Source organism: Thalassophryne amazonica, chromosome 19 (assembly GCF_902500255.1).
Source record: "Thalassophryne amazonica chromosome 19, fThaAma1.1, whole genome shotgun sequence".
Taxonomy (NCBI): domain Eukaryota; kingdom Metazoa; phylum Chordata; class Actinopteri; order Batrachoidiformes; family Batrachoididae; genus Thalassophryne; species Thalassophryne amazonica.
In genome coordinates, this window is record NC_047121.1 from 60,772,455 (window position 1) to 60,793,384 (window position 20,930).

At 40.4% G+C, this 20,930-nt stretch overlaps 1 protein-coding gene across 1 annotated transcript in view; it reads right to left on the reverse strand.

The window, feature by feature from the left end:
• The window catches only part of LOC117532116 (leucine-rich repeat and fibronectin type-III domain-containing protein 5-like), a 250,846-nt gene that overhangs the window by 27,199 nt on the left and 202,717 nt on the right, over window positions 1-20,930 (reverse strand). The window contains exons 3-8 of the mRNA XM_034195372.1: window positions 11,771-11,994; window positions 9,646-9,774; window positions 9,359-9,539; window positions 8,906-9,061; window positions 7,224-7,483; window positions 2,356-2,823 (exon numbers count right to left, since the gene is read on the reverse strand). Of these exons, the coding sequence (XP_034051263.1) occupies window positions 2,356-2,823; window positions 7,224-7,483; window positions 8,906-9,061; window positions 9,359-9,539; window positions 9,646-9,774; window positions 11,771-11,967 (1,391 nt within the window). The 5' untranslated portion in view covers window positions 11,968-11,994. The remainder of the gene's footprint in view (window positions 1-2,355; window positions 2,824-7,223; window positions 7,484-8,905; window positions 9,062-9,358; window positions 9,540-9,645; window positions 9,775-11,770; window positions 11,995-20,930) is intronic.

The window sequence follows — 20,930 nt, forward strand, 5'->3', positions numbered from 1 at the left end:
TCGTTCTCTTGCTTTAGTTAAGAGCTGTTTCAGTTCCTTTTGAATTTCTATCAGACTTACTCCGTCTTTATTACGAAACGCTTGCTTTTCCCTCTTTATGCACTCTTTGATTTCTTTAGTCATATAGAGCTTGTTGTTAGGATAGATGATGACATCCTTCTTAGCTACCACATTATCAACGCAGAATTTCACAGTCTGTAACCGTGTCTGTGGCCTCATCAAGCTCTAAAGTGTGAAATATGGACCAGTCTGTACACAAGAAACATCCTTTTAGTACCTTAATTGAATCATCTGTCCAGACATTAACGGTCTGATGTACAGGTTTACATGATTTGAAGACTGATTTATATGAAGGAATCAAATGTATTATATTATGGTCCGAGTCAGAGAGGGGAGGCTTTGGTGTGCGCTGTAGCTGTTCATGCGAACACTCTGCAATGCGCGTGACATATTTTAAAATGTTAACCTAAAATATAGGGGTGTCAGCATTTCTCCAGAGGACTCCATGTGGGAACAGAGCAGAAATTAAGCTAGAAACTTGCAACACTCTTATTCATCTTTATGCAAATCTCAGAATGTTTGGACTTTGCAGATGTGTCTCTCTGCCTTTGTACATGCAGAGTTTCAGTTTTTAAGTCATAACCATCTATCACAGGAATATAATCAGCATTTGCCCATCAGCACGACACTGGATCTCATCAGCTCCAGCCGTGCTGCTCTGTACCCTGACCTCCAAGTGGAAGGAGGGTTGTGTTTCCCAATGGACACACACACACACACACACACACACACACACACACACACACACACACAGTCATATGTCACCACTTTGACTTTTCACATGAGCACGCTGGTCCGCCTGTGAAAGCTTTAAACCGTCACATTCATCCCGCTCCAGAGGTCTGCATCCAGCGCAAAGTCGCCCCGTCCCGCCCTCACCGGCGGTCTGCGAGACAGCATTATGTTGAGCAGCGAGGGAGTACAGACCAGAAATGCCAATGCCCGTCAGATCAATAAGCTCTCATTGGACACACTGAAGAGTAACTGTCTTTTTTGGTCTGTGAAAATGGGACTAGTTTTCACTCATTGCTCTCTTTCTGTGCTGTCACCCGATGCCACTTGCGTGCCTTTACTGGCTGTTTTTCTGTTCTCATTCTCCCATTTTACCCCCCCCCCCCCCCCCCCCCCCCACACACACACACACACACACACCCTCCCTATCTTGTCTTGTTTGGGTAGTGGAAAAAGCTGAAATTGATGGCCTTCTGCTTTGTGCAGACTGAAATGTTGATTGGAAATCAATCTGCTTTCTAAAGACAGCAGAGCTGTGAAATAACACAGAAACACAAAAGTCACATTAAAATGAATATTGCAATTTTCAACTTCCTTTATGTTTATTCATTAATTGCACTTATATTTTATCTACTAATTGCACTTAAACAAAACTTAGAAATTGCACTTATATTTTATCTACTAACTGGACTTTACAGTGACACACGGCACACACACACACACACACACACGAGTGCTGATATGCAATGTGCTCAAATGCACAGTGGAAGCAATTTGTGGATTAATAACCTGGCTCCAGGGCACGTTAACGACATACTAATGAGAATGAGACAAGTGCTTTATATTCACTTTCCCAAACCTATTTTGGGTGTTCAGCGGATTGAACCTATGAACTTCTGGCCATATCTTCTAAAACCTGTTGACCACCTGTTCCCTCAAGTGTGATCTGTAGCGAGCTCATGCTATTAGTAGTATGGAGTAGAGCCAATTGTCCATGAACCGAAAGCTCACGAGCAATTGTTTCCATGGCTTTGAAACACTGGAACTTTGCTGGTGCTGCGGCGCATTCTGGGAAGCGCAGGGGGATTATGGGAAAGGTTAAAGTGCCGAATAGCTGACCTGTACAGAGGTATTGTGAGTGATGTATAGAGCGGTGGCAGATCGTGAGTTTTCCTGATGAATTCTGGTGCTCTTCAGGAATGAGCTTTGGTGCCAGCAGTGTTCACTGCTTGCATTGAATAGTTGTTGGTTGGGTTTGTACTGGAGCGTAGTCCAGAAACACATTCACACTCTACTATGGTTAATTTAAAGTTTCTAATTCACCTAACCTGCATGGAAGTGGGAGGATGCCAGAGCACCTGGAGGGTAGCCCATGCAAACGCCACAAAAAAAGTGAACCTGGGACCTTAAACCAACATACTGTCCTAATTTCAGAAAATGCATAAGTAATTTTGCACATGAATTATTACTTCATGAGTGTGAACTAATATTTCCACTGCATAAATTATTCATATTGCCTCAGTTTTGCGTCATCTTCATCTCACATTTGGGTTTGAGTCTTACCTGTAGACGAGCGAGTCATCCTGGCTCCCATTGTACTGAATCTGGAACATTCTAATGCCTGGAATATTCCTCTGGAAGTTGAACTTGATCAGAGCTGTAGATGATGTAGCTTCAGCGGTGACCACCCTCTTATCCACCCCACCCTTAACATCACCCGTCACGTTGCTCCCATTGGCTCCCCCTCGGGTTGAGGTGGAGATGTCTGATGATCCTGGGTCGGGCTCCTGGATGTTATTGGTGTTGTTTGAGATATGGGGAAGTTTTATAATAACCAGGTCTACTGTTTGGTGGGCTTCACCGGCAGGGTTGGATGAAATGCAGGTGAATGAGCCGGTGTCTTTTACAGTACTGATCAGGATGTCTAGTGTGCCATTGTTGTACACCAAAGTTCTGGAGGAGTTCGATACCAGCTTTCCCTCAGGAGAGATCCAATGAATGGCTGGTTCTGGGTCACCTCTTGCCTTACACCTTTACAGATGGGATAAAAAGCAGAGTGGATTATATTAAAAACACTGCAGAGTGGGTTTAACTGTGCAATAAAAGTTTGAAAGAAATCCTCTCTTCTATTAACACGGTACAGTAAAACAAAAAGAAATCAATGTGTGAGTCAAGACAAGTTCAAGGAGGAGACAAAATCACATACAGGATTGGCTCTGAGCACGTTATTTGCAATATTGATGGATGAGTTCAGACAGAGTCTTCATGGACTTGGACCTTTGTGGATGACATTGTGATTGGTAGTGAAAGTAGGGAGCAAGTTAAGGTCAGCCTGGGGAGATGGAGATATGCACTAGAGAGAAGGGGAATGAAGATCAGTATGTGCAAGACAGAGTATGTGTGAGTAGGTGAAAGGGAATGGGACAGAGTGGTGTAGTTCCAAGGAGTCAAAGGGAGAAGGGGCTTTGATGGTGGTGGCAGAGAGTGCTCCTTAGGTTTTTAGTTGTACTGAGATCTGGGGTCTCATTTATAATCATTGTGCAGGTACCAAACAGGGCCTAAACTATTAGCATGTCAATTTTAACGCATATGTTGTGACTTATAAAGACAACTATACAGCAAAATGTTAACATATGCATGCAAACTGTGACCCATGCATACAAACATTTTGGCGAGGTTTAAAATGTGAGCGGCAGCATTGTATATGTGAAATGATTCACGTGATATGTTAGATGACTATTCAGCTATTAAATATATGTCAACTCATATCTTACAGCAAACCACACATTAAATATATCAACAGCATACCACAGCTGCTGAAATGCAAATACATTAGCAGTAGACGAGACTGGATTCTCACCATTATTTACAAGCTCCTGCCTGCTATACTGGCATGAGGTAAGCCTCCCCTCATGCAATTTTGTATTACAAACTGACCCAGATTATCTTTGCTGCTCAGATTTCTTTAGGATAGATTTTGTCTGAATGAAAACAGAGGAATTACATCACAGCAGTGCAAAGGATTCTGAGACAACCATAATGATTAATAATTGTCTAGTTATTGTGTTATTTGGACAGTTTCATGCTGGTTCTTGTGGTAAAGTTTTGAAAGGTTGTTAAAGCTTCTTAAAGCTCATTTTTAAAGTTATGTCCATAAGTAGTAATGATTTTAAAATTAAGAAGAAACATCCAAAACCATGAGTGAATGTCATTACAAATGGTTGGATTGAAAACTACTTGTTGGGTTAACAGTCTCCAGTATAGTTACTTGTTATAGTTACTTGTGTTGTTACTTGCTTGCCCGAGGTAATGTTCTTGAGCTACTCAGCAGCTACAAGTATTTGGGATTGACTACTGACACAGAACTCTCTTTTAAAGTTCATTTTAACACTTGATCTCAAAATTAAGGGTGACGCTAGGCTTCCTTTACAGAAATATATCATGCTTCTTTTTAACTGCTCAGAAGCTCCTGATAACTGCAACCTTCCTGCCCTTATTGGACTATGGCAGTGTCTATGTATACGTGTGCTTCATCCAGTTGCAACAGTCCTTGACCCCGCTGCATTATTGCACCCTGAGATTCATTACTGGTTGTAGCCCCCTCACCCACCACTGTGAGTTGTACGCCAAAGCGGCTATGCCCACTTTGTCTGTCAGGCATTATACACACTGGATGATTCTGGTTCACAAAACTGTTATTGGACTGGTTCCAACCTATTTATCCATCTTATTTCAGAGATCTGAAAGCCATTATGCTCTGCGCTCGAATGACATGTTATGTTTTCATGTACTTCGAGTACACACCGAAGAGGGAAAGAATGCCTTCAATTTTTCAACTCCCTCTGATTGGAACACTCTGCAATCTGAACTGAAACTGCCCAGACTGACTTCCTTGAACACCTTCCAGCCTATTTTATGAGATTGTGAATAGGATTCTTTTGCACAATGCCTATGTTTCTAGTAATCCAAATCTGCTTGAGACTTTACATCATGTGCAATGTTATTATGACCAAGTTGATTGTATTTTATGTATCACCAACATTCTTATGTTGATGTTAACCTGTCCACTATGATGTGTGCTGCTGCCTTTCTTGGCCAGGTCATCCTTGTTAAAAAAAAAAAGAAAGTTAGTTCTCAATGGAATTCTACTTGGTTAAATAAAGGTTATTATTATAACAGGTATTATGAGCATTTATTGTTTTTTGTGGTGATCACACAAAAGCACATCCTTTCCTGTTTCATAAACATTTAATTTCCCACTGTTCCTCTCAGTTGCCGTAGTAAGTACACATCTGGATTCATGTGTATGTTTGAATATTCATGAGGTGTTTTGCATTAACCATTTGTGGTTGAATGTGGGCGTGCCAAGACAATTTAACATAGTGTGTGATTTATAACAATTTTGCTTGCAGATGTGCGTACAAAAAGTCTTCTTTTTTTTCTGTTCATAGGTATGAAACCTCATATGGGCCCCTGGTGACCTAGAAAAGCACAGCATATGATTCACATCACTTTCATCCTCATCAATCCCTTCACTGACCCCTCATACCATGTGCAGAGGGGCATTCGTTGCATTTTGACACTCATCTCTACAGGGTTTTACTTTAATTTTTGTCAGTCTACATGTGAAAATCTTACATCGATCATGACTGTGAGAGTGTGACCAATATATATGCAAATTAAGTAACCATCATCTCTCAGACTTGTTTTGATCTAGTTTCCTCCTTAAGATTTCCAGCTTGATGTCCCCGTCATGTGTTACACTGAGCAGCGGGACAGTTCATGTGTTCTCGAGCACCTTGTAAACATAATATAAAAAACTGCAGGCATTAGTTAGAAATGAAAATGGTGAGGAAATGAGTCTCCTAAAAGATAACGAGGAAAGCTTTGTGGAATGAAATAAGAAAATTGACTTCAGGTGAAAAACTGATCTTGCTGTTGTGCTGCTTGTGTTATTTACACTCTGTTGCCCAGTTTAGCTGTCGAAAGCAGCTGTAGAACAGCACCTTATTGTGCCTTATTAAATAAGACTTCCATTAAGATTTTCCTTCTGCACATGAAATGCAAAAAATGTAAAACCTCATCTTTTCTGTTAAATTTGCAGCGTAACGCATGCTGTCTGTATCCCACAGGAATATATGTATAATACAAAAACAGATGTCAGTTTTCCAAAATGTATACAGAAGCTTAACTTTTTTTTTTTAAACAAAAAATGCACATATTTGCCTGAATACTGATGCTGTGGATCATCTCAGAACACCCAAAAGGTCTCTAAATGAGGTGTTCTTTATTGATTGTGTGGAAAAGAAAATCAAAGGAGCTTTCTTAAATGGTAAATGGACTGCATTTATATAGCGCTTTTCCATCTGCATCAGATGCTAAAAGCACTTTACAATTATGCCTCACATTCACCCCGATGTCAGGGTGCTGCCATACAAGGCGCTCCCTACACACCGGGAGCAATAAGGGATTAAAGGCCTTGCCCAAGGGCCCTGAGTGATTTTCCAGTCAGGTGGGGATTTAAACCCATGATCTTCTGGACTCAAGCCCAACACCTTAACCACTAGACCATCAGCTCCCCATCACCCTTCTTCTGGCTAACCGCAATTCAGCATCAAGTCATGGTTTTAATCAGAGTTGTTCAGTCATGGTGATGAAACCAACATCAAAATTGTACCTGTGGCAGCCATGTTGGATGGCCTCCAACATGGCCCCAATTCATCACAAAGAAGTGGTTTTAGTCAGACGAGGTGTTCTTTAGATATTGGGCAGAAAATAAAGGTTTACAGACTGAAGCCCAGACAGATATGTTATGCCCACTCCCCAACTTCTTTGAGCGGTGGTGTAAAAATGCATTGCTAAATTTTAAAGGATACAGGAGAACTTGGCCCCAGGTGTGAACTGGGCTCAGGGTTAATCCTACCCCAAATCAGAGCAAAATTCCCCCGTTAGTTTTAACAAGCCACAAAGTCAAGTTCAGTCCTCATCAACTGACAGCTCAGCTGGTTCCCTCATACACTTTCAATTTGCACATTCCTCAGTCACAGCTGACTCAGCTGCTGCTTCTTCTGCAGACTGCTCCTGTGTTTCTTGTCCGACTTAAAAGGCTGTCATTTTGGTTTCTCCGCTGCCTGCTCTGCTCTGTTCCCAATGCCTGTGGTGCCATGCTACCTCCCTGCTTCAGCCTCTATGGAGGCACATGAAGGGGTGGGGAGGGGGGCGTGCTCTCTGTGCCTATGGGCTTTTCCACATAAGTACTAGGAGGAGTAGGGAGGTCCCAGAACAAAGCCAAATATTACTTATTGAAAAGAAACATTACCCCTTTCACCAAAGTGTTCCTGACTGAAGTAGTATTGTTTAAAAAAAAAAAAAAATATATATATATATATATATATATATATATATATATATATATAAGAACTGACAAATACCTGAGTGCAACTCGCTGCCCTTCAAGGACCCTCATCTCGTGTGAGTATCTGGTGATGAGTGGAGGTTCACAGAGGAACTCCTCCTCAGGGATGGACCAGAAGTATCGTCCAGAGAGGTGCTGGGGCGTGGCACATGTCTCCAGGTCATCTTCACGGTTCAGCCGCCGCAACCACAATAATTCACAGTTACAGTGAAGAGGGTTTCCACCAAATGACAGCGCAAACATAGACGAAGTCATGATGCCTGATGTAGCCAGGACCTGGTCAAGTGAAACAACAGAAGCATTGTTTACTATTATCAACATAAATGTACCGTATTGAACGTTATGTTGTACAGTTCAGAATTTGGTAAGACCATCCTTCTAGTTCTGAAACAAAAAGTTGTACGATGCTATGTATGGCACGCTAACATCAGCCAACTTCTTCATTTGGGCTATTTCTATGCTGCACTCTTACTGTATGTAGTGCTGCCCCCCACTGGTGAAGAAAAGGCAATCAGTCCCAGTGCCAAGGTGTAGCAGCACAGTAACAAAAACCTGCTTTTTCATGAAATGTCTATCGGAAAGGTAAGCCATGCCACTTTTGACTTATTCTAATTTATCATGGACATTTTTTTACATGCTGCAAATAATTGTTTCATTGCATTTTACTGCACCAAATTATTTCATTCCAAAATACCAGATAAGTGAAACTCAGTGACTTTTTTCAAAGCCAATTAATCTTCACACAGTTGCTGATACTTTATTGATATTTCCTTGATTTAAAGCCTGGGGCATTTATTTTTTTTCAAACTGTGCTTAGACATAGCACTTAAATGAGACAGGCCTTTATTCAAGCCCGGCGATTGTTAACAAAACGCTGCTTGCTGACTGTACTGTAAGATGGAGTTACGTTTCACACATATCCCTGGGTGTGGGAAACCAAAGACAACCACTTAAAATCAGAGCCCTCTACCTCTCTGTAAACCCTCTCTCTAGCCTGACGTGCACCTTCCAAATAAAGGAGACCGCAAGGGCTGTGATTGGTCACTTTTCTGGTTTCACTCCTTCCTCTCCCATCTTATTTTAAAAGTTTTTGTAGCACACACACCAATTACATTTGGATTATGGATCAAAGAGAAATGTTTGGCAGAAACGTCCATAAATATTACCAAATTTAAAACATGGAGTCTGAAAAAGACGCTCAAATGACCCACAATTCATGGAGGGAAATGGCACGTACTGCAACACTGATGATTGTATCAAGAAGTGGAGCTCATTGAGGGATAAACTGGTCCAGAAAAAGCCACTTTTCATGCGGTATATCGCATTACGACACCCACCAATGTGACAGAGAACTTTGAAAGGGTCACACCCACGTCAATGTCATTGCTTGCCCATGGAGTTGTAGAAGCATAAATCAGGCTTTACGATTTTGAGGTGCCACCCTGCAGCAGACTTGGAAAAAAGAGTGACTCAACCAAACATAATCTTTTTAACGCTCACAATGCCTGGCACTTATTTAAGGCAGGGGTTTTTTTCTTTTTTTTTTTAGATGAAACTTTGACCTGGCCATTAAATGAGGCAGGTCCCAATTCAAGCTCAGGCATTTAATCAAGGATTTACAGCACTGCATCTTAAAAATAAGACCGCTTTCTAGATTTATTTGAAAATTCATTATGAACTCAAACACTTTGAAAATACCTGTGCTCGCTGAAAAAGAGGATCTGGTGGTAGCTTTTGGAGTTTATTGGAGGTGACATCCAGCCGGTTGAGCTTCTGGAGAAGAGAAAAGGTTCCCTCAGGAATGAAGTCCAACATGTTGTGGTCTAAACTTAAAGTGTGGAGGCTTGTCATTCTCTGTAGGAAGAAGAACAAGAAGAAAAACCAAAATGCTGTTGTCATTTAGACTTTTGTAACAATAAGTCCTGTTAAAATGATTTCAAACCTGAAAATATGGAGAAGAATAATTTAAATCTAGCACAAGATGTGAGGAGGTGACGAATGTGGACTAGAGGAGAAAGAAGAGTAAAAATAAAAAGGTGCTAACTCGAACCAAGAGCTTTCCAAAGCAAGGTTCTTTGAAGATCAGAAAAAGGTGCCTGTAGCATGACCATCAAGAATGGAATAAATAATAATTTTTAAAACTATGCAGACCTGGATTGCCTCCCATGGAATTGAGTCCAGGTTGTTGTAACTGAGGTCCAGTTCTTCCAGTGCCAGCAGGTCATTGAATGCTCCCTGGTGAATAAGTACCAGTTGATTGTTGTTCAGGATCAGGTGGTGGAGCTTTGACATTCCGCTGAATGTATCATTGCCTATCCTCGTTAGCCGGTTACTGAAGGGATGGACATAAAACCACACCCAGGTTTAACTGACAAAGATGGGTACAATAAATTAATAAATAACATAAATATTACCTCCTCAAACACTGTCCACCATACCTGTTGAGGTGTAGTGCTCTGAGGTTCTCCAGATCAGCAAAGGCATGAGGTGTGATGTAGGAGATGGTGTTTCTGGATAAGGTTAGATCCACCAAGCGTGTCATGTTTGCAAAATCCTTCCGCTTTACACTGTTGGCATAGAAAAACAGGATCAAATTATTGGAAGTGTTGGATGTAGCTTGTCTGCCATAAAACAGCCAACAAAAAGAGTGGTAATGAAGGTGTGACCAACAATTCCAAAAAGACTTCAGAAAGGCCACACGAGAAACAATTTCTCTTCTTCACAGTCACCAAACTTGAAAGACCTTGCTTAAAACTCCATTGGGACACTGTTGGAATTGGAATTGGAGTTGGGCTTGAGACCAGAGGATCCTAGGTTCCCCAGTCTGGCTGGAAACATCACTAAGGCAAACAATGGCAAATGGTACAAATAATCCATGTAATGTGCCATACAAGGCACCAATCAGATGATCAGCCGTGATATAAAAATTCACCAAAGGGTATCAATAACTATGTGCAGCAAACATTTTATATCTATATTATTTATTTGAGTTTATGAAACTGTTTAATTATTTCTGTTCAGGCTCTTTGGATATGTTTTAGTATTTTGATTATACAAAACTGATTTGTTTGCATTTACATCTGAACATTTACATCTGAACACATTGGGGAGGTGATGGTCTAGTGGTTAAGCATTGGGCTTGAGACCAGAGGATCCTTGGTTCAAACCCCAGCCTGACCAGAAAATCACTAAGGGCCCTAATCCTCAAGTTGCTCCCACTGTGTAGTGAGTACCTTGCATGGCAGCACCCCGGCATTGGTGTGTGAGAATGGGTGAATGTGAGGCATCACTGTAAAGCACTTTGAGCTTTCTTTTGGGAATCTTACAAAACCACTTTCCTTTAGGAATCTTAAATTCCAACTGGAATCCTGTAGGTTTTTCTTGTAAGAATGTATCTTAGGATTCATAATGCCTCTCTGTTGGAGAAGAAGCAGCAGAAGCGGCAACAGCTGTACTGCCAGTGGTTATTTCCAGATTCTGTAGAATGAAAGAATCACAGTCTATGACATCTCGTGCATGGTACGCCAGTCCAATGCTGGCTACATCCCCAGCCAAGGCCAGCACCCATTTACAGCTGGGTAGACTGAGACAATGTAGATGAAGTGTCTCGTTCAAGAACACAGACATATCATGTGATCAAACCCAGGTCTACATGATGGCAGCCCAACTCTGTACCCACTGAAATACCTCCATCATCCTTGAAGAATCTTAAAAGATTTCCCTTAGGAATCTTTTAAGACCTCTTTCCTATATATTTTTTTAGTTTTTCCCACAAGGAAACCTATAATTGTTTTTTGACACTTTGAGTACGGTTTAATAGCTTATACTGGATAGGGCTTATAAAAGCATGGCAGAATTCAAAGATGGAAAGAAGCATTCAATATTTACAAGCAAAATTTGATGTTAAAATAGAATTCACATTTGATATTCCTTTTATCCTGGGTAGCTTATTCAATATTTGTGAATATGAAGATCTGTTTCCAACAGCTATGAACCAAAGTAACATCACCAGGAGACAACATTAAGCTGTTTCATTGTCTGAAGTGTGTGACTTCAGCAGAAGATATGCTCACAGCACGCGGTGCAGTGGAACGTCCACATATTCATTGTCTTAGTCGTGGTTTTCAGGGTAGCTCTAGGCGACCAAGTGTTGCCTGATGCCTTCACAGATGTCGTGCCATTCTTCCAGTTTGGAGCAAAGTGTGTTAATCTTCACAAATTAAGAGCGAACACCTTGTGGGGGTAGAATTAGTAGATTTTAGTAATTTTACAAGTACAAAGCATATCACTTCCCTGTGAATGATTATTTTACAATTATCATCCAAGAATACCTTTTTTGTTATCACAGCCACTACATTTAAAGTATAATTACATTTTGGGATAATCATCTTGTCCTGAAACTGTCTTTTTTGCAGTTTTGAGAAGATCACAGATTTTGTTGTCATCAGAAAGGTACTGCACCAAGTACTCTGAGCACATCATGAACCCACATAGTACTGTGTTAGAACAGCACATTAGAGGAAACATTGCACGTATTGTAGTGTGCGTCTGCTAAATTGCTACCTTGTGACAAAGTTGTCACCGAGCCGAAGTTCCACCGTGTGTCTGTCGATGTTTGGTGGGACAAACAGTAGACCTTTCTTGGCACAAAGTGTTGCCAGGTTTGGTGACAGGTTTTGACATATGCAGCGCTTCGGACAGATCTGTGCCCTCACTGCCATGGCAACTGCCAGCATCACACACAGCAACAGCCTCTCCATGGCAACCACCCAACCTGGACACAACACCTGAAAAAGGCAGAAAGAAAAATTTTAATGACTGTGAATGTGGTTGCTTTTTAAGAGTAACAACGCTCAAGAGGTCCACTGAACTGGACAATCTGTTAATGTGCACAAGAACTGAGCACTGAGTTCCAGCTTCATGGCACCACTGTTCATGGATATTAAGTTCTGCACAATCAAATTTAACATTCTTAACCATCTCATCAACACAGTGCAAAAGTGGATCAGCAGTACAGAACTAACAAAGGTTTCACATACAACCCCAAATCAGAAAAAGTTCCTGTGATATGGAAAATTCCAAAAATAAATCAAACAAATATTTCAACAAATAAACAAAACAGACAAGAGTGAAATGATGGTCCTGGGTCCTATTAGACTCATTAATAAAGGGACGAGTCTTGTGGTTCATACGCTGTCCTTTGACCTACGAATTTGACTATGACTGCTTTCTTCCATCTTCGTGATACAGCAAGGATTTGTCCCATCTTGTCTATGGCTGATGCAGAGAGTCTGATTCATGCATCTCTCTCTTCTAGATTGGACAAATGTAATGTCCTTTTCTCAGGCTTACCACAGTCCAGCATTAGAGATCTTCAACTGGTAGTGAACCCATGTACGGGGGACCCTGTATGACACACAGCACTCCACATATTGGATAAAATATGAGAGGTAATGAAGGTCCTGACATTAATGCCTCAGCACCAACTGGGGTGGGGTTGGCCATCATTTGTGCTCGTGTGATGGGGTATAACATTTTAGTCCAAGTCATCTTCACCCTGTCATCTACCTACAGGTTTTAACTATTGTGGCAGACTTGGATCAAGATTTCCAAATGTTTCTGTGTACAAGTGTAAGACTGGCAAGAATTGGCTGACGAGTACAGAAAAACTTGTAATGATTAAAATAAATAAATAAAAGTACTCCTGGATAAATACCAAAATTGGGTAATTGCTTTTCCAGGTCAGGGCAACACTTTCAACAAGCTCAGGAAAATGGATTTTCTTGCCAGTAGTTTTGCAAAAAAAAATTAAGAAAACAAAAACAAACCAACAGTTCAACATAAGTGGAGGAAATTGTTGAGCAATTTTCCTGCATTCTTTTTACAGTGTTTACGGAACACTGGACAAATTGAGTATTTATGACCTACTTCACCTTCTAAAAGTGCGACTAAACAATGTGTCACTGTGCAGAATGTTGAGTGCACATACTGTCTGCAAAAAGATGAGATTCACTTTGTACCAGGGTGTTTTCATGATATTGCATTAGTATGCACCCTGAATCACTGCATTCTCCCCAACCAGTGAATGACTCCTCAAAATTTATTGCAGCTGGCAACTTGTGCAAATGTGACTGTGATGAAGTTAAAAATCGTAATAACTAGATGTGACTAGATGAGCCCAGTGGCTCCTGACATGAATCACAAGCACCTTTGAGGTGTTACTAATCAAACCAGGAGATGATTATTGGAGTTATTCGCCAAGTGGCATGGCTACTCACAACCCCAACACATCCATCATTAGTAAGCAGCAGTGCTTGTAGTTAATTAGGAAACTTTAAAGAGAATGAGAGAACGGGGGAGAGAAAATGTTCATTAATGGCAACCTTGATTAAGATTTGAAGGCCAGAGTAACTTCAGGATTAACGGGATCACAGTCGAAACATTTGCACATATATGTGCACGTAAATACCTCACGTTGGCTAAGACCTACCCCAGACGTGAGGTATCCTTTGGATTGCCAGAGGAAACCTCAGCATGAGAGACAAGTAGAACACTGAGGAAGCTGTGATAGACGGGCAGAAGGCAACAGTACAAGTCTGGAGTTGGCTGCTCAACTGACTGCCACCTGCGCTGTGTGGACAGAAACACTGTCAAGGATGAGCAGCACGCCGATTCACATCTTTCCTCTCTGATTAAAATGGATCAATGCATGGATTTTTTCCTCTCATGCACCAACTTTCAAAAAGATCTCAACTATAAATGAAGGCAAATTGAGTTTTTTTGGACAGATACAAGGCATATCTTAAATTCAAAACAAGGACTAATGTCAAATTCTGCATGTGATGCAACTAAAAGGGATTATACAAGTGAAGCCTTTTTTCACATTTTGTAATAGCCTGATTCCAAAATGGACAGAAGTAATTTTTTCCTCTATATTCTACACACAATACCCCATAATGATAGTCTGAGAAAAAGTTGAGATTTTTTCAAATTTATGAAAAATAAAAATAACTTAGAAATCACATGTATGGAAGTATTCACAGGCTTTGCTATGAAGCTCAAAATTGAGCTCAGGTGCGTCCTGTTTCCACTGATCATTGTTGAGATGTTTCTGCAGCTTAATTGTGGTCCACCGGGCGTAAATTCAGTTGATTGGACATGATTTGGAAAGGCACACACCTGTCTACATGCAAGGTTCCACAAAGAAAGCATGAAGTCAAAGGAATTGACTGTGGACCTCCAAGACAGGATTGTCTCGAGGCACAAATCTAGGGATGGGTACCTAAATATTTCTGCTGCTTTAAAGGTCCCAATGAGCACAGTAGCCTCTATCATTCATAAATGGAAGAAGATGGGTTCCATCAGGACTCTTCCTAGAGTTGACTGTACATCTAAACTGAGGAATTGGGGGAGAAGGGCCATAGTCAGGCAGGTGACCAAGAACCCAGTGGTCATTCTGTCAGAGCTCCAGCATTCCTCTGGAGAGAGGAGAACCCACGAGAAGGACAATCACCTCTGCAGCAATCCACCAATCAGGTGGAGTGGCCAGATGGAAGCCACTCCTTAGTAAAAGGGACATGGCAGCCCACCTGGAGTTTGCCAAAAGGCACCTGGAGGACTCTCATACCACGAGATACAAAATTTTCTGGTTTGATGAGACAACGATTAAAGTCTTTGGCGTGATTGCCAGGTGTCATGTTTGGAGTGTTGTGAATACTTTACGGATGCACTAAACCACCATGTTCCAACAATACCTTAGAATAATAAAGTTAAAGACATGGAAAGAGGAAACACAAGAGGAAACATAAGGAGGGATGGCATTTCAAATGGCTGGGAGATGCTCGTTAATCTTCAATCATCAGTAAGAGTGTTTGACGTTGCAGTGCTTTGGGGAAGCCCCCTCTTAAATTTTAATTTGGTCTGTACGATTAAATTTACGATCGCTGTAGCCTTAAGATACTTTGAGGAAATGAGACTTGGATAAACAGCTGTCTTGTTTTTACATTAAGGGTGTCAGGTTGTCTATGTGTTCTACAATCACAGCACAGTGTTAGAAAATCATTTTAGTAACTGCCTCTTTCGCTGATTCTACTTGAGCTACACTAACAAGGTAACAGCCGCTCATCTGCTATAGCTTAACGTGGAAGCCACATGTTGATGGTGTGTCATATTGCTCAAAGTATTATTGTATAAAGAAAAAATCTTATTCCTTGAAAGCACATCAGTGATTGTCAGAGGGTTCCCGGGAAAAGATAAATATGCAGCAATCATTGGAGCTTTCGCTAACCTAATATTGTCATAAAATAGCAAGAGGAGCAACTTGAGAAAAAAACAAAACAAAAAAAAAACAGATTATCTTATTACAGCTGTCCCACAATATCAGATCCTTTATGGGTGATTTCTAAGCAAGTGCTCCACAACTAGAAAGCAACAATTACAAGTATATATCAACATCTTCCTGTTATGATGTCAAAAAAGCTACATGAGCTACTGGCTGGTGGATGGATTATCGATGAACTGTATGTTAATTTAAAATTCATGCATCCTGCTCAGGGGAACAAGACTATTAAGAAACTCAACATCTGCAAACTAATGCAACAATCAATAGCCAAGGAAACCACCAACTGCCATGACAGAGTAGAAGATAGCTTGCAGTTTCCAAGATCTAATCTCTTCAACAGCTATTGCACATCTTGAAAATACAGAATGGAAAGCTGAGTGTAGTTTGACAAACCGAGTAACAATTTACATTTCCTCAAGCACCCGAAAAAACAAAACAAATCAAACCAAAGGGTTGGCAGTTCGAATCTGGCTCCCAACCATATTGCAATTGTGTCACACTTAACCCTCTTTGCTTGTGTATGAATGAGGTGGTGGTTGGAGGGGCCGTGTGCAGAATGGCAGCCACGCTTCTGTCAGTTTGCTACCTTGACAGAAGCATGGCTGCCATTCTGCTCTCGAGCAAATTGACCAGTAGTAGCTTACCAACACCAATGTTTGAATGTGTGAGTGAATGAATGCAACTTGTAAAGTGCTTTGGGTGTCTTGAAAGTGCTCCATAAATCCAAGCCATTATTATTCTCATCATCTACTTCTACTTTTTTTTTTTTAATAATTGCCTTTTTTTCTGTAAAGTTTTTAGAAAATCCTGCAAAGAAATTGTTAAATCCATGATGCCTTTACATTTTCAATGCTTTATTTAACTGGCCTACTTCAGCCATTGGTAAGGATGCTACCAATCACCTGGCATAAGTCAATCAATCAATCAATCAATTTTTTTTTTTATATAGCGCCAAATCACAACAAACAGTTGCCCCAAGGCGCTCTACATTGTAAGGCAAGGCCACACAACAATTACGTAAAACCCCAACGGTCAAAACGACCCCCTGTGAGCAAGCACTTGGCTACAGTGGGAAGGAAAAACTCCCCTTTAACAGGAAGAAACCTCCAGCAGAACCAGGCTCAGGGAGGGGCAGTCTTCTGCTGGGACTGGTTGGGGCTGAGGGAGAGAACCAGGAAAAAGACATGCTGTGGAGGGGAGCAGAGATCAATCACTAATGATTAAATGCAGAGTGGTGCATACAGAGCAAAAAGAGAAAGAAACAGTGCATCATGGGAACCCCCCAGCAGTCTACGTCTATAGCAGCATAACTAAGGGATGGTTCAGGGTCACCTGATCCAGCCCTAACTATAAGCTTTAGCAAAAAGGAAAGTTTTAAGCCTAATCTTAAAAGTAGAGAGGGTGTCTGTCTCCCTGATCTCAATTGGGAGCTGGTTCCACAGGAGAGGAGCCTGAAAGCTGAAGGCTCTGCCTCCCATTCTACTCTTACAAACCCTAGGAACTACAAGTAAGCCTGCAGTCTGAGAGCGAAGCGCTCTATTGGGGTGATATGGTACTATGAGGTCCCTAAGATAAGATGGGACCTGATTATTCAAAACCTTATAAGTAAGAAGAAGAATTTTAAATTCTATTCTAGAATTAACAGGAAGCCAATGAAGAGAGGCCAATATGGGTGAGATATGCTCTCTCCTTCTAGTCCCCTGTTAGCACTCTAGCTGCAGCATTTTAGGGAACTTTTAGGACAACCTGATAATAATGAATTACAATAGTCCAGCCTAGAGGAAATAAATGCATGAATTAGTTTTTCAGCATCACTCTGAGACAAGACCTTTCTAATTTTAAAGATATTGCGTAAATGCAAAAAAGCAGTCCTACATATTTGAACAAATAAGTTGAACAAACAAGTCAAGGCTCAGGCCATTCTACAAGAAATCATAACGCTAAATCAATCGAATGGTAAAGTGTCCTAACAAGCTCCAGGACAAATGTCATGCATCATCATTTGATTAATATTTTCCATTCCATCTTGACATAAGACATCCAGGTATCAAAACTCAAGCTGTCACAGCTGCCTCCATAAAGGACACACATAAAGATGAAAGAAATTACCATTCATGACATATCACTTGTTTCTCTTCCCTCTCTGCCATCTTATGGTCCCAAGTTCTGACAATAAAAAAACACTCATTTCTCCAGAGACAGTACCACCCAAGTACAAAGGATAGTACAGTAGACATGATTTTTGTAGCAAATAAATACACCCAAAAAACTGATCTGTGTACATCATGGATCAGAAAAAAAGATTTGGACACTCTCTGGGAGTGTCCAAATCTGATAATATAGCTCAGTTGTGCTGTAAGGTTTATTATCACTGGAAGTTTTATAGGAGCATAAGAACCCAAGATATGGATTATGACAAAACATAGTGTCAAACAATGTTTGATTAACTGAAGAGTTGTCAGAATGCTGTTCTCATTACTGATGTTTAAAGTTTTCTCAAATAGTAAAAAGTACATCCACAACCCAAAGAACCAGGAAGACAGTTTACAGTCAGCATCGTCCAAGCAGTCGCCAAAGTACTGCAGTGATTGGCGACGTTGTTGATGACTACACACTCAGTTTCCCAGATTCAGTAGAATATATAGGCCAGCCGTAACATTTTTTCTACATCTGGTGTTTAGTTCTGTAGCTTTTTCACCACAAACAAAACAACCAATGTCATTGCAGAGATTTTTTTTATTATTATTATTTACACACATACAAAATTTTGTTTGCACAGCAGCATTTAGAACCTTTTCTATGCAGTTGATAAATGATGACCTTGGAGTGGAAGTTTGACAACCCTTGTACTTGATCCTAGAAATTAGAAAAATATACTCAGGTTTAGTGTGTTTGCAGTGAATCTCAATGAATGATGTTTCACCAAATGTTCAAAAACATGGTGTGACCAAAATAATCAGACTTCACAGGCAAACAAAAGAAAAAAAAAGTGGAAAAGCAGTGAAACAGGGGAGAAGGAAGCGACTTGTTTTCTGTTAATGGGTTTGAACACTCATACAATATCTCAAAGCCTAATAGGCTTCCTCATAATCCAGGCAAAAAAAAACAAAAAAAAAAACAGTGGAGCTGGTTAATGTGTAAACTGCCACTGTCCTTTCTTTGTCTGACTGTGTAGCTCTCTCTCTCTCTCTCTCTCTCTCTCTCTCTCATCTCTTTCTGAACTCACTGTAATTGCCACCTTGAAATGTGCTCCCATGTTGGAGGTCATACATTGCATGTTTTCCCTTTTGAGCAGAGATAAAGAAGAGCAGAAAGGGAGAACGGTGACTAAATTGATTGACAGATGACTCACATACAATTGCACGGCAAGAGCGTGCAAGCCCGTGACCCTTGTGACATCAAAGCAGATATCAGCTCAATTACACAGAGAAACGACAGTAATGAAAGCAAATGAGCAAGAGACAGAAATGGAAAAGAAATGACAGAGAAAGAATGAGAGACAGAACAAGCTAATTAAAATGAGTTCTGAGACATGAACCAAAAGGGGGGGAAAGGGGATGAATTTCACTTAGCAAGAGGAGATGGGGTACTATCCAACATCATGAACGGTTGGGATAAAATGGAAAATGTGTGTGTGTGTTGGGGGGGGGGGGTGAAAACTCAAGTAATTCTTACATTTATTTTGAATTCTATTTTATTACAGATAGTATGAAAGAGATTTTATGATTTGTGGAATCAACATTATTCAATTTGTTAATATACATTCCTTCCTGCATTTTAGGCCTGCAGCACATCCCCCAAAATAACCGAGATGCTGAAGCATTTATAGCATGGTAATATTGCATTTGTTACATTTAAATGACATTTTCATATTGAGGATACCAAATGGTCACCCGTTTCTGTGTTTTTTTGTCTCATTCTTCCTGCAAACATGTTGCGTTTTTCATCCAGTACCCATATCCTCTTCTTCCACAGCCATACCTTTTGCAGTGTATACAGAGTGAAGTTTTGTATCATCTTGTTGAAAAATACATGTATATCCCTGGAAGAAGAAAAAAGTAATCTTGAAGACAGCACACATTGCTGTAAAATGTACTTTTCTGCATCGAGCCTGCTGTTGCAGGCCTGAAATGCAGCAACGGTATACTAAAGGAAATTAAGTTGATCACACACTACATGAAATATCTTGGATTCATACTGTCTGCAAGGAAAAAGAAGTCAATGTAATAATCTTTTTTTTTTGTCCATGCTGTACCATTGTTTTTTTTTTTCTTCTGATTTTGGGTTGTAGGATAGATGCTGCTTGTGTCACACTTATACAAGACATGCACATAATACAAGGCATTCACTCTGCGCTACTCATGCACAAAGTTTTACATACACCTTCATTAAAAATGTTCAAACTCAATTTTCTCCAATTATACATATTCCATTGTTTTGGGTTTTTTTTTAATCAAATTTCATCTGCTATGTCAAGTATAATGGTTGCATTTAAAAACTTTAATAGTAATTTAATGTCTTCTGGAAGCTTTAGCTTAATTCTTAACATTTTTTGTTCTGTTAAATGCAAGAATTCACCGGTGCTAGAGGTAGGTCAGTAAACACAGCCAAAGGTTCCCCAGAGAACAGCTTATTGCAGTTTGTCATTGAGAATCTTTTAAAATTCCATCAATTTCTGGCATCTTTTGGAATATTCTAAGCTGTTAAGAGATAGAATTATTTTAAAAACACATTTGTGTGACAATAAAATGTGCAGTCATGGAAAATTAAGTTTGTTTTTTTTGTCAAAATGTATTTAAACATATGGCTTCAACTGCATACGTGTATGAAGGTTTGTAGAAAGACAGATTATACCAGAAATAAGCTCAGTTTCACAGAATCTCATTTCTGTGAGCACAAGCACAACTTACTGACTCCTTCGAGTTTGAGGTGAGATGTTGGACCACAGGGATCAAACGGTGAATTAATCAAAGGGCAGTTCTATTTCACATGTGTGCAGCAGCTGCTTCAACAGCTTCTCTGAAACACTTCCACACCAACAAACAGTAATCTAAAATCATTTTCACCCCTGTGTTGAACTTTCCTACTTGGCTCTCCGACCGTAGTCAAAGAGCGTAGGGGAAGACACACTGTTGTCCTCTAGGGCTGAACTCACTTCAAGTTCAGTGACCTAGTTAGCTCCACACGGCAGTCAGTAAACGCATGATCGGACACACAGTATATTTATTTACAACGGTCATAAATGAACACTTCTTCCGGTACAGTCCCACATATTCCTTTTGTTGTCTGCTAACTTGCGTTGCTCCACTCTTTTCTCCTGCTTCAGATCACATACACAATGACATCATCAAAACGCACCGTCTCCTCTCTCAAAGGGAGACA